This window comes from Gavia stellata, chromosome 4 (assembly GCF_030936135.1).
Source record: "Gavia stellata isolate bGavSte3 chromosome 4, bGavSte3.hap2, whole genome shotgun sequence".
Taxonomy (NCBI): domain Eukaryota; kingdom Metazoa; phylum Chordata; class Aves; order Gaviiformes; family Gaviidae; genus Gavia; species Gavia stellata.
In genome coordinates, this window is record NC_082597.1 from 30,401,659 (window position 1) to 30,416,504 (window position 14,846).

Below are 14,846 nucleotides of genomic sequence, written 5' to 3' on the forward strand. Positions count from 1 at the left end.
CAGTTGATGACCTGTGTATTGAAGTTTTTTGGCGCTGTGTCTCACTCATTTTCTGTTTGTAGTTCCTACAAGATTTACAAAGTAAACATTTAAATAAAGTGTCCAGTTTGGGCCTTGCAGCATGAACTCATATTGAAAAGAGAATCCACCCGGTAAGAGACACTAAAATGCTCTGTTTCAGCATAAAGCTTCAATTAAAGCATGTACCTTTTCAGTTCACAAAGTCAAGGGGTCAGGAGTTTAACATCAGTAGAAAACGAGGGGTACTTTTCACTTCTGTGTGCCTGAGATTAAACTGAGGCCTGGATGGCTAGATACCAGAACGTATCAGATTGACTTTGTGTTCTGCAATTTTTTTGTTCCTTCTCAAAGGGCCAAGAGGTGTGCCAGACAGATGGCAGGTCCCATTGTTGTTACTCCTCCTTGTGTCTGTTTGCATAACTGCATGCAAGAGAACTTGACGTGCCTGAGACTTCATTGAAAGCTTTTGCTCAATGCTTTAACTGTGTCACCATGACAGCAGGAAGGTAGCAGATGTATTAGATGAAGTTTAATTTGGGAGTGGAATGCTGAAAGTATTTGGGAATGATTGGTGTATCCCTGCTGAAGAAAGGGTAGTCTGAGCTTTTGTGTTTTTCTTTGAAGGAAGAGCTTTTCAGAGATCTGAAACTGAGGAGTGTTTTTTCCACTAGTTAAAGAAAAAAACCAAACTTTTTTCTTTCTTCTTTCTTTCATTTTCCTTGTATTCTCTTATAAACAAGCACCGGATAAAGTAAATCAGAGAATGTGGAATAACCAGTAGAGAAGCCATGTGTACTTCTCAGGATCAAGAATAACAATTTTCTTGCAGGGTTCTCCTTTCAAAAATCTTCCTAGCTGTTTAGTTGACGACACTGGAAAAATGTTTACTCTGACATTAATTCTTAAACCAGATGACATAAAACATATTATTTTACTTCTTCATTAGTTGTTGATTTAAACAAGCACATATCCAGACTTCAGAAACTGTAAAAGATGGAGAGCATTACATGATAGACTGTGCTGATGACCATATGCTGCGTTGTATAGGGCCAGTTTTATTTATTGTTTCAGGGCAACATTATACAACTGTTAGTTGGGGAGAGAGGTGGGGGGAAGAGGGATTAAAACTTTGTCCCCTTCCAGATGCAGGTTAAAGATCCTGAATGGTGGTGTAAAAAGCCTGGGCAACACTCAACTGTCCTTCCTTTGCTTTCTTTTTAGATCTTTAGAAAACTGAATACGGAGTAGCAAAGGGTATTTGAAAATTAACACTTCTGTTTCGCTTTCATTTATATTACAACACAAAACTTAAACCACAATAGGGTAAGATGATGTTTACCCTGAATAATTGTCCTAACTCTTTATAAATTTTTGCTGGCATAGGTAGGCTGGTGAGCCTTTGTATGGACAATGAACGCCAGCCTGTTCTGGTTCTAGTTGGAACAAAATAAGCTAGACCAGCAGGTTTGCTTCTTTCTATTGCTTTTGCATTGGTGTTAAGACTTGTGTTGACTTGGCTGTTTTTTTAAATAACAAAACCTAAAATCTGCACTTCTAACTATCATGACAAAGCACTCTCTAGACCTGCATTTTTTAAAAAAAGTCTTTTGACTGTTTCATGAGCAATCTGAAGAAGTATGGTTTTGATGAAGTTAATGTCAGGTGAGTGCAGACCTGTTTGGAAAAACTGGTGGAGAATAGATGTTAGAAGTTTATCTTAAAAATATTATCTACTGAGAAGGACTCTGTCAGTGTCTGTGTCTGCATCCATTACTAATCAATATTTTCATTAGCCATCTGCTAGAATAAAGTCTGTTTATTAAATTTGCAAATGAGACCAAACAGAAAAGAATTGTCACTCTGAGAGCAGGATTAAAATTAAGTGTTGTTAACTATACCAAATATTATCAACTATACAAATACAGGCCAGGGAGTAATTAGTTATATCAGTGTTTTAGAAAAGCATTTGGATTCTGTAGCAGGCCACAAGCTAAATACGAACCAGTCAATGGGATGCTTTTGCAATAAAGGCAAATATCATGCTGGAGTGGTTTAATGAGATTGTTCACAAGATATGTAAAGTACTTCTCTGACTTTATTTAATATTGCTCTTAGCCAAAATACTACCTTGGCCACTGCATTTAAAAAATAACAAACAGCTCGACTCCAAGAAAGATAAAGAAGATCAAAAATATTCGAATATTTTTCCACAAAAGCCTTGTGTTTTTTTCGGGAAGCTGGAGCTGTGTAGTCAAAAGAAGAGAAGGCTAAGTGATCTCTTACAAGATCTTTGAGAATAATGGGTCTCTTGTAGAACTGTAAAGCTGATCCTGTTTGGGTTTGGAAGATTGAATGAATGTTTGAAGTTCTTTCAACACTGTTTTGCAGCTTTTTTGATGAATGCAGTTAGTTGAGCAATTCACTTTCAGGAGAATGGAATTAAGAGGGAGGTGGCGTAATCAGGAGGAGCGAAACCATTTAAAATAGAAAAAAAGACTTAATTGTCATTGTTCATGTTTGTATGACAGTCTTCATTTTTGTTCTTAAATAATACTTTGTTCTGACAAAACCATATTTGTTTGTTTGAATGCTAGAGCTAATTAGACCAGTGATCATATGATAACTGCCACCTATTTTCAAGTTCTTGGAATCCTCCAGTAATGAAGGATGTTGCCTCCAGAAGCTGGCTTGGGGTGGAAGGGTGGACACAACACCAGAGAAACATCTGATTAGACCTAATTGTGTTTCTCAAAAGGAAAATGTCTCAAAACCCTAAAACTGAGACCAAATACGAAAAATAAAATGGAAAAATGTGTACAAGTTTCTCAACCTGAAGTTTAACAAAATATAATTATGATAATAAAAAAATAGAATACTTTATGTTGAGAAACCTAGTGCTCTCACCTATGCTGAATTCAGGATTTCCTTAACCTAAAGCTGGGTGCGCATGACAATAGCAAAATACTTTCCAGTCCAGAGGAAACTTTTCTCCTCTTCTAGATATGATTAATGTGTACAAGGGAAATTGAGAAATCTCCATTCCTTGATTTTCTTTGGAGGTTGCGGGGTGGATGGGTTAAACCTGTAGAAGAGGTTTTGTTTTGGGGTTTTTTTTCAGGCCAGCAGCTCTGTTAGTTGACATTAATAAACTTATTCCTTAGTGTGTGGGAGGAGGGGAAAAACATTTTGCAGACGGAAACTGTCACAAGAAGTCCAGATTTTCCTTCAGTGCTGAAGGGAAGTATGTTATTTCTCTGTACCCTCACTGAACTTAATCTGCAGTATTAGGTTTTGGTTAGTAAATACTATAAGGAACATAAGCTCACCTTTTCCTCATTATAAAACAGAAAGAAAGAGATGGACTGTATCAGTTCTTAGCCTGTAAAACTGGCTGCTTGAGACCCTTGAGCACTGGTAACAGCTATCAGAAATTGCTTTTTGCCGTGATAAAAGCTGACCACACCAGCTTTAATTTAGTTGTTTGTTATTACTTGATGAGAAGAACTACCTACTGATTCTTTTCATGGCTTTTAAATTTCATATAGTGTTTCTTTGGCAAGTCCCCCCTCCTTTTTTTTAATTATATATTCTATTGAAACCCTTGGGTTTGGTCACTGTCTTTGGAAAAGAAGCTTCTCTTTCATTGCGGGAGAGTATTAACAAATAAATATATATTTGTATTGGCTTTTACTGAAACTTCCTAGACGTCTCTAGCCCAAATGGTGGAACAGGGGCGTCCACTTGAACAGGTTGTTTACCATTTGAGATTTGAAGCATGGAAAACAAGTTTTACTGAGGATATATCTAGATTATTTTTTTTAAAGTAAAGACATGAACTGGACACTTCACCTGTCTTTCTGCCAGCAGTTTAGACCTGAAATGTTTATTTCGCAGTTTGTTTAAAATGTAGCAAGTGTTAGCTCAGGTAGCATTTACATTGCACAATTCTTCACAAACAAGTATGTTAATTGTAGAGCTATTATTGTATCATCAAAGACTGAAAGCTTAAATGTTAGTTAAAAATGGAGCCATGTCAGTTCTCAGAATTATAAAATAGATTCCTTAATTTTATTCCTCTTTGTAGATAATTAAGGGATGTTCTGTTCATTACTTGAGACAGTTGTTAAATGTAGAGTCTTATTTAACTTCATAATCAAAACCACAGTGTGATCAATGATAGCTTTTAATGGCCATGAAGTTAAACATGTGGCTACATCAACAAGTTACAATGGGGTAAACTGAGTGCATTACCCTTCTGGTTTGCTACTGAGCAGCGACTGCCTTCATGCTCACTGCTACCTCGTGGTAGGTGTGAGATCTGCTTCCATGAAGAGAGTACAAAGACAGCTCCTCTGAAACCACGGGAGCCAAAAGGGCAACATGTAGGAATCCTGCCAGAATTATTGGAACTTCAGAAAGGTGTAAAATGGAGATAACGCTCAGTGGTTATGAAGTACAGTGTTGCCTGGGTCTTTTTGTTTGTATGGGTGGATTTCGGGTTGTGGTTTTTGTGGGTTGTGGGTTTTTTTTTTGCTTCCTTGTGGTACTGCACAGGTATGCAGACTGGGATGTGAACATGAAGAATTTTACCCAGTCTCGGGCATTCTTGTGGGTCTGGCCAACAAAAACCCAGGAGTAGGAGATGCTTCTCCTCATGGTTGACTTTGATAGTGTCTTATGTACAGACAAGGAAGGTCAGTGAAGAAGTATATAGAATTATGAGAACTCAGCTGACATGATCGACAGGGGTAGAACGATGGAAAAAATACTGATTTGCACCATTACCAAGAATGAGGAAGAAATGGCTTCTTGGTGACAAGTGAAGCTTATGCTACACTTTACAAGTAGGTGGTTCTCCTGTGCAGCAGCTCAGTAAGTGTCAAGCTGGGCAACATTCCAGCTTCTAGTGAATTAAAAAGTTGATAACATCCATAGTTGAGAGAAAAAACAATACATTCCCCCGATTTTTGGGAACTTTTTGATGTGTTCTGACTTAGATGTCAGCATCAATGGCAGTGCAACACTATTTAAACTGCCATGGATTCTGGATGTTTTAAAAGATATAATGAGAAAAAAGGCTTAAAATAAAATTAGAGAGACTGCAAGATGCTAACAAAGTAGTAAGTTAGCTGATAAATAGTGAAGAAAAAGATGTCTTTTTTAGTTTCATTTATTTGACTAAATGGCACAGAACTAAATATTTAGGAAAGACATAATCCCTAGATTGATTACATGCTTATGAACAAATAATAAAATATAGTGTAAAACACAACTTCTATTAGCACACCAGCAATAATTCAAGTGTTTTTCTAGGGTTCTGGTTTGTTTACTGATGTTTTTAATCTCTTTCCTGCTAAGTTAAATGACTGACTCCTTCTACTCTAACTTTTGTTAATTTTAAAATTGTTGTCTTTCCATACGTGCAGTCTCTAATGGATGGAGTTGGTATGGTTTCACAGTCTATGTATCTGGGAGTATTGCAGCCTCGACTGCTATTCATGCTTCTGCATGTGATCTTGCTCCATACTGTTAAGATGTGGATTTTATTTTTTTATTCCACCTAGCTTCTCTTTGGTCTGAAAATAGCTTTGGTTACTGAGGAATCGTAACTATAAACTTGCTAATATAATATAATGTTTACTGAGTTTATTTTCATATAGCTGTGTTTTCTGCTCAAAAGTTACTGTTTGCATTTTAGACTTCTAATATTTAGTGCAAGAGTGCCTGCTTGAGCAAGTAAAACCTGCTTGTGCTTTTGAGTTTGTTAGACGCAGGTCAGTTTTGATCTTGAGGTCCTATCAGCATGTCAGCACAGAAGTGTGCCTGGAATAACTTCTGGCCCTGCCCCCGGCAAGAATTAGTAACCTGGACATAATGTGCTACTGTAATTATACATTTACATATTCAGGGTGTTCATTTCCTACCAGTGACTTTTAGCTGTACCTGTTTGATTGGGTATGTTTCCCTTTAAGAAACTCAACTCCAATGACTTTTTTTCTTTTTCTTTCACATCTTATATGGTGGAGAGGCTGGGTATATTTGGTGCCTGTAATATCACCAACCCTTAGATAAGGCCTCTGTATTCTAAGGCCTTGTCTCTATTTGTGATTTAAATGCAGCATTATACCAACATGTCCTTTCCTGAATCTGTGGTGTGAAATACCACGTTATCTTGATCCTGCTTTGTGTAAGGTGTTATTAAACTATACTTGAATGTATGTTTTCTGGAATGTTTCCTTCAAGCCTGTGCAGCTTTGTTAGAAGAAAACTGAGTGAGTTTCAAGAAAGCATCATAAAAGTGGGTTGTTAGAAAACATCGTTCAAACAAGTGCTATTTCTGTTAAACTTTCAGGGCAAATACTTGGCTGGCACATCTAATTAAAAATACTGCTTTGTGCTGGGTGAGTCAGGCTTTTTAATTTCACAGCAACAAATTGTTTCCAATTCTAGTTCTATTTTGTAGACAAAATTCAGTTATTCTCGAACTTAATGCTTGCTTCTCATACACTAATGCTGACTACTGGTTGCAGTATGCAGGTGCAATTTAACTTTTTTGATAACAGTCATTCCTTTAAACTGGTTAGCATTTCTGTTTGAGTACGACCAGATTATTTTGTTCTGGTTCCTATTAGCAAAATAATTAAGTATGGGAAAAAATTGAAAGCTAAAATAAGTCTTCCAGAATAATACAGCTACTGAGATATCTGTAACTTAAAAACAAAAACCACCCCAGGCAAACTCAGTTAAAATTAAAAACTGGTGTATGTAAATTAGCCCATAAGCCTGGATTATGTTTCTTCCCCCCACCGTTACGTGCCTTGCAAGACACAGATGTTTCAAAGGCCCCTGCATTTATGGGGAGCTAGTTAATAACTGTTTGTACCTTAGTGAAGAACTGTGGTGCTCAGGTGACAGCTGAAGTTCACCCACTGGTAATGTTCTAGCAAGACTTCTGCTGTCTTGCTCTAAAAGTCTATCCAGATAAAACTATTTTGAATCTGTTTACTCAGCTGACTTACGGCCTAATTTCTGGAAATAAAACACCAATCGACTCCAAGTGTGTCTTTGGGTGTACTGCATCTTTCCTAAAGCTGATGTACCAAAGTTGCAGTAAACCCCAGATTTGTTTAAAAGCTGACAGCACTTGTATCTCTGAAACCTCTGTCTTGTGTCATATCTACAGTAATGACCAAAAATAGCATTCTGTTTTTCTGGGGAATTTTTCTTTTTGTCTTTTCAGTGTATGCCGAGAATATTTTCAGAACGGCGGGAAAAGAAAAGCACTTGAGAAAGATGAAAAAAGAGCACTTCTTGCTTCTAAGACCACTCCAGCTTTAAATGTTCACCAGGCTCCCAAGATTGAAGATCCCTTGCCAAACTTTGGCTTGACAAGTCATGAAGCTTTGACAGAAGAGTAAGTTTTACTTGTTCTCCAGACTTTTTTTTCCCTTCCGTGTGTGATAAGACTTACCTGGACATTTTTTCCCCATAACATACAAGATCAGTCTGATGTATTTTTAATAGTTAAGAAAGGGCATTTTCATGTGAACATGTATACATGTTTCAAAAAATATTTATGTTGTAGTATATTTTGGTGGATGCCATAAAAAAATTGCTCGAGAATGACAACTTAGTCATCTTCATTTCAGTGTTAGAGCAATTTCACTTTTGTATGTCATTGGTGTGCAATGCAATTTATATTAAACCTTAAGGTGAAATAAGGGAGACGCTAATTAAGTTAGAATCTAATGGCTGTTCAGCATTGTTGAAAAGTTAGTTGCTTATGTAAGTACTAAGTGCCAAATGTAAATATCAGAGTACTTAAAACTTTCTCTTCATAAATAATTGCAGAGAAACTCTTGATTCCAATTATACACTTCAAAAACAATTTTGAATTATAACCCTTAATTTTAAATGTGCTAGCTTTCTGATGACTGGCTCTGCAGAAGTTGTAATATCCTTGAGGTATTTTCCTAATATTAGTTTTAATTTTGGTTTTGACCTTCACTCAGGTAAGAATTTTAATTTTGGCATTCAGGAGTACCTTTATTTCAGTTACAGTCCCACCCTCCCTTTTTTCCTAAATAACATGGGTTATGTTTGTGGCTATTCCATGTGTGATGGAAAGATTTAGTATTTTGGAAGTATAATGGAATAATGAATGCGTAAGCATATTATCATTAAATGTTACACTTAGGACTTGCTTCATATTCTTTATACACAAGTGCCTACAACTGTCTGCAGTAGTGTTTTTTCTGTACTGCGAAGAGATTTTTATCATTATTGTAGCATGTCTTCTGTGATCAGCACTTACTTTTAGATACAGTATTAGTTAGGAAAGGAATAAGCATGTTACTAATGTTATTAGCAGATGTGTCTGTGCCTACCAGCTGGCATCTTTTGTGGTTTCTCATGTTTGTAAAGTAACTTGCAAAAGGCATAAAGATCCCAAATGTGTATGTAGTTGAATAGTTACATGCAAAATGAAAACATTTTCCCCATTGTTGTCCTATGATGACAAGACAAAAGAGATGCTTCCAAAATGAACGTCATGGCTTCTCATAAGCTGACTTCTCCTACCAACTCATGTTTTTAGTGCTCATTTTGCTAAGTCAGCCTCAAAATGAATACCTGTTTTTAATGAGAACTGCCAGGCACTTTCGCAGAATAGGCTGATGAGATACTAATACCTTATAACATCTCAATAACGCTGGCATTTGTTAACACATAATTTTAGCATTACTATAAATAGCAATTTGTTGGTACTTGTTTGTTTAAATCAATAGGTTTGATTGTGCACTACTTAAAGTTGATTTTTCTTCCAGTGGGAGGCCTTGTCATGATAAAGCATTAGCTCTCTCTTTGCAGGTGCTCTATCTTCATACTTTGAACAGAGCTTATAATGGCTGTTGCGGAGCTAACTTCCCATAAGTTTCTTCTTGCTACCAGTAGTCTGTAGCCTTACCTTTTCTTGTGGTAATGTGTGCTGTTTTAACTTAAAGATAATTGTTGCACTCTTTGCCGTGGTGATGCTGGTATTTTGATAGATGTATCCTCTGGATATCTTCTATTCCATGTAGAAGCAATATCGTTAAACTTGGCAATGTTATTGTGGTGAATGCAACAAGAAATCTTCTCTTGCTTCTCCAATGTCCTCTCTGTGGTAGATCACTGGGAGTTTAGGGGGAGCACCGAGAGCCCAGATCTCTCTATTGCTGCCTAAAGATTTTTTTTTCCCCCTGCAGTATGCCTTACTGCTTTGTTGTTGCTATGAGTACAACCATGGCTTTGTTGGACTCCATTGGCCCTGCAGATCTGTTTCTGAAAGTTTTTGCAGTTATCTGTCTCTCTAGGGTTGAATCTTTCCCAGAAAGATGACAAATGGTATTTTGGAGATGCCAGTTGGAATTGGCTACAGAAACTTGAAGCAAAAAGCAACATTTGCTTGCTGGAAAGTTACCATTCTCCTCCCTGTGAATTCCCTTTGAAAGCTGTGAGTTTGCTTTTGTTTGCCTCTATTAATGGACTTTGGGTATTCCAAGATCTTACAAATCATGATGGAAATTTTCAGGTGCAGCCCTGTAAATGACCTAATAGAAAGAGCTCAAACTGGGTGCTAGTGGTGCTGTATGTTTTCTTTCTTTTTTTTATACGTGGATGCACTCATCAAGTTGTATTTTAGAGAACAGGCAGATGTAAAGTCTCTACTAGTGGACTTGAACAGAATTGTTTAACTCAGCATTTACAGGTTTGTTGCAATTGCAAAGAAAGAATAAACAGCAGGGGCCTCCAAATTCAGAATGCAAGGAAAATAAAAAATTAAAGAACAATGTCTTTGATTGTAGGATGTATTCAATAGCTAAGTCCTTGATATTAGTGATAACTGACTGCAACATTTAAATTCTAATTCTTTTAAGGGGGATAGCATATCAGGTTAGACAAACTAAGTGCCATGGCAAGGCAAAACTTTTAAATGATGACAAGATAGCCGACTGCCAGTACTTTTGTACAGATGCACTGATCTTATCTGATGCTATATTATATATACTGGTAACTGCCTTTGTCATGAAGAAAATGCCTGTGGTTGCAGACTTGAGGACCACAAATGTTCCTCTAGGTATTGGTCAAGGAGACTATCCTTTGGAAGATAAGAATGCTTTCAGAGGCAAGGCAGCACTCACTGTCCTCAAAAGTTGCCAGGCATGTTTTTTTTTCTTTTTTAAACTATATATTTAACTTAAAGAAAGAGCAATGATGTCTTTATCTTCATAAAGGCATTTCAGATATTGGTTTTGCAGTTGGTCACAGATGATATCAGAGCTTCCCAAGAAAAGGCAAATCTCATCTGCCAGCCTCTGGCATATCTTCTGCTGTGCTACAATGGGAGCTTCCACCAGACAGTACAAGAATGTCCTCTCTTCATTTCTTAAGTCTGCTATTTTCTTTCTGATCTCCCACTCCTTCAGTTTTTTTTGACCCCAGGAAGTTTTGGATTCTGGTTGAGAAGATGATGGGCCAGTTATTCAGTGTGGGGTTTTCTTTTTTTCATTTTCCATGATGTTTTGGAAGGGTACATGTGCATCTCTGCAGCATTCTGGAACTAAAGTATTAAAGTGTCCTCAGCAGTCTGTCAACCTCTTTCTATCAGTCCAAGCAGTAAGTCATGATTTCTCAAGGTGTCATGGTTTAGTCCCAGCCGGCAACTAAGCACCACACAGCCACTCGCTCACTCCCCCCAGGTGGGATGGGGGAGAGAATCGGAAGAGTAAAAGTGAGAAAACTCGTGGGTTGAGATAAAGACAGTTCAATAGGTAAAGCAAAAGCCGTGCAGGCAAGCAAAGCAAAACCAGGAATTCATTCACTACTTCCCATGGGCAGGCAGGTGTTCAGCCATCTCCAGGAAAGCAGGGCTCCATCATGTGTAACGGTTACTTGGGAAGACAAACGCCATTACTCCGAATGTCCCCCCTTTCCTTCTTCCCGCAGCTTTATATGCTGAGCATGAGGTCATATGGTATGGAATATCCCTTTGGTCACTTGGGGTCAGCTGTCCCGGCTGTGTCCCCTCCCAACTTCTTGTGCACCCCCAGCCTACTCGCTGGTGGGGTGGGGTGAGGAGCAGAAAAGGCCTTGACTCTGTGTAAGCACTGCTCAGCAGTAACTAAAACATCCCTGCTTTATCAACATTGTTTCCAGCACAAAACCAAAACACAGCCCCATACTAGCTGCTATGAAGAAAATTAACTCTATCCCAGCCAAAACCAGCACACAAGGTAATCCCCCCCCCCTTTATTTTTTTTCTTAAACAATTCACCTTTTGTTGTTTGGTAGCATAGTTAAGTATTTACCATTACAGCCACTGGCCTTCTTATCTATAATTTCACCTTGAATAGCAGGGTCACACAGTGGCAGATGAGGAGATAGATTTTTGGCTTACTAAAATGTTCTCCCAATTCTTATGGCATAAATCTTCATTTTTGAGTACTTCAGAAGTACTCTGATTAGGACTCTTTCCTAAACCAGATGGCTATTTTTGACTATTTCTCCAAAAGATTGCATGGCATGGAATAGACTTTTTTTCCAAGTAGTTTTGAGGGAATACCTCAGTTCATTTAGATGTTTAGAATAACTTCCCTACAACTTGAGTTGTAGTTTTTAAGTTTGCAGCTCTGCATGGACTGATCTAACTCTTTTGCAGCATCCATTGAAAATAGAATTGGAGTGAACCTCCAGCACTTTAAAAAATACTAGCTCACATAAAGCAAATAAAATATTTTAAAATTTTTTTCAGGGAATAACTAAATGCTTTCATTTTTAGATTGTTTGTTTGTTTGTTTACCTTGGAATACCATTATGTGTTCTCTTGTCTTTATTAAACTATTTATGGCATTTGACTCAGATGCCCTTTAAAATAGGACTGACAAGTAGGTCAATCATGGAGTGTTTTCAGTCTCTTAAACTCCTGAAATTTTAACTCTAGGGACTTGTGTGACTTTAACACCAACAAATACCACAAAAAGGTAAGTGGGAAACACAAAGCAATAGAGAAAGCCTGCCTACTGGACACATAAGTTGCCATTTTAGTTTCTTACTACAAGTACATAAGTTAATAATATTACAGCTGCTCTGAACATAAACTCTTCTGCTTGAGGACCATCTGCTTTACTGATGGAGCATGGTTCTTTAGGTATCTCAGCAATTCAAGTAAGGCATTCACTTCTATTAATCACTAGTGCGGTGTTCTATGAGAAATTTCTTGCATTAGTTATCTGAAGTTGTAATTCAGAACATAGCTTCAAAAATAACATTTGATAAAACTGAATTCTTGCTGCTTCTTAGATTGCTCCACTCCTTGGGAAAGATCAGATTACTTGATGTTGGTAGCTGCTTTAATCCATTTCTGAAGTTTGAAGAATTTCTGACAGTTGGCATAGATATTGTTCCAGCTGTTGAGGTATGTAATGTTTGCTGCATTTAATATAAATTTGATTCTCAGATATTTTAGAATGCTTCAAAATGACTGTTAAAAAAGTATGCGTAATACTTAAGTATGTATCTTAAATATCTGCTTTAACAGGAACTGTGGCCCTCCTACGTCCTTTCCCATGATCAGGCTCTAAACTGTAGTTGTGTTTTGTTTTAAAATTTTTTTTTTTCAAGAGTTATGCCTTTATAATGCAGTTGTAAATCTTAAGATTGGAAAATTTTAGTAGCCATCTTTTAATGGCATTTCAGATGAGTCCTTGCATCTTAAAAGGCATAAATAAAAATTGAATAGGCTTATGGTTAGGCATGAGCCTCTCGGAAGTTGCATTCACTGACAGAAGGAAATGATCAGTGACTGCAGTTGGTGAGTTTTTCTGGGGAGTTTTAGTAATCAGAATTACACTGTAAAGGGCTTTTCAGTTTATTGCTACACATATTGAACTTCAGCAATCCTGAGGACAAATTTATCAGCACTTTTGGGGTAAATGGCTTCATTTTCTCTAGGTAGTAAGGGTCTCAAATGCATTAATTCTGCTGTAATCGTATGTTCTTTCTGTCTTTTGCTCTTGACCCAACTTTTGTCAGTCCTAATAGCATTTATCAACCAAGCAAAATCACAAAGTGGAATGAAAATAAGAAAATACAGAAAGGCAAGCATTTCTGATAGACAACAGAAAAACCTTTGACCACTTAGAGTTTAAAATCAGGCTCTATTAAAATCGGTGGCCTAAGGTAACCCTCTCTAGAAGTAGAGAGGTGGGAAGTGTACAAGTACAATAATACAGTTAACTTGAAAGTAATGTTCTCTTATTGCTGCAGTATGGTTTACATGCTAAATGCATGGTATTTTGTTGTGGTCACCAGGTTTAGTCCACTAACACCTAATTTATATTTTTGTGTCTATGCTTAGAGATAATGAAGGGTATTCTTGAAAGAAATCAGAGTCTGATTACTTGCTTTTTAAAGCAATTCAGTGTTAGTTTCATCTAAAACACAAAGAAACTTAGAGTGGACTCCATCTTGCCTAATTTGAAGAATAGGCATCAGTTGCCCAAACATGATTGCCTTCCACCACTTCAGAGGCTGTAGGACATCTGCATAGGGCTGTCGGGCGTGTGACACAGGATGTAAAGGAGACACATACCACTGAAATGGCAGCCTATCACATCTAAAATGGTAACACATGGCAAGTAAATTGCCAGCTAAGATACACAGAGCATGGGTGTCTACATCTGAGGTTCCATGTTCCAGTTGCAGTCAGTGGAGATCTATTAAAAATAGTCAGTGAAATCTAAAAGTCTGCTGTTTCATGGTGAGGTGAATTCTGGTCTGACCTCATGGGCTATATGGACTAGCTCTCCAGTGACTATAATGGAAGCCTAGGCACGTGAAGTTACATGAGCTGAATCTAACCATTAATTTTGGGGTATCGATAGTTAATAATTTGCTATCTAGTCTATCGTACTGTTTTCATAAGAAAATTACTTTTGTTCTCATGAAAATCAATTAAATGTACAGCAACCAAAACCATTATTGGAAGAGTCCCAGAAAGGTTACTTCTGTGTATGTAATGGAGCAACGTGACTAATCCAGGCCAGACAACAGGAGAGGGAGTAGTCAGGTAGCTGCAGTTTCTGTGTACTAACCAGTTCTTCAGGCTCTCTCCCAGTACAAGGCAACAATAAGATAATTGATTTCTTGTCATCTGACACAGTTAGTGGCATAGCTTGATGATAGGAACTCCATAGAGTGCTACTGTACAGATCAACGTAGTTACTGTGAGGTCTGTCTTGGGCTCACCATCTTCTCTTACTTCCATCCTCTTGGATGTGTTCAGTGCACCTTGCAACCTAACTAGCAAGCATCCTTGGAGTGACATGGAGTACCCAAGCTCATCTGCTGGAATAAGCTTTGGCCTACCTCCAAAACAGAATTAATAAGCCCTGAGGTATTCAAGATTACTCTACTTTGAGCTGCATCAGCACCATAGCCTCCTGAATAAATGTATCTTTAGGCCAGCAGTTGCCTGCACTGATTTAAGACTTCAGAATAACAGCCAGAGAGTTCTTATAGTAGTTAATGTCATCTTCTGACCTGAAAAATGGATCTGATAACTCAGTGGCAGAAGCTGAAAGTAGAAGAACTGGTAAAATCTTCTGATTTAGCGATCTTCTAGATAACATACCAAAATACTTTTTGAAACGCATTGAAGCATAGAGGCTTATTATGAAGTCAGTTTCTTGAATAATACTGAATAGAGGGTTAAATAATTCCTTCTTATTAATAAAAATAGGTTAATCCACTTTCTGCATATAGAAATGCTTTGGATATAGACCAAG

The 14,846-nt window shown here is 37.5% G+C and overlaps 1 protein-coding gene across 1 annotated transcript in view; it reads left to right on the plus strand.

Moving 5' to 3' along the window:
- Positions 1-14,846, plus strand: part of BMT2 (base methyltransferase of 25S rRNA 2 homolog) — a 34,033-nt gene that overhangs the window by 13,491 nt on the left and 5,696 nt on the right. Inside the window, exons 3-4 of the mRNA XM_059817079.1 lie at positions 7,262-7,435; positions 12,361-12,475. Of these exons, the coding sequence (XP_059673062.1) occupies positions 7,262-7,435; positions 12,361-12,475 (289 nt within the window). The remainder of the gene's footprint in view (positions 1-7,261; positions 7,436-12,360; positions 12,476-14,846) is intronic.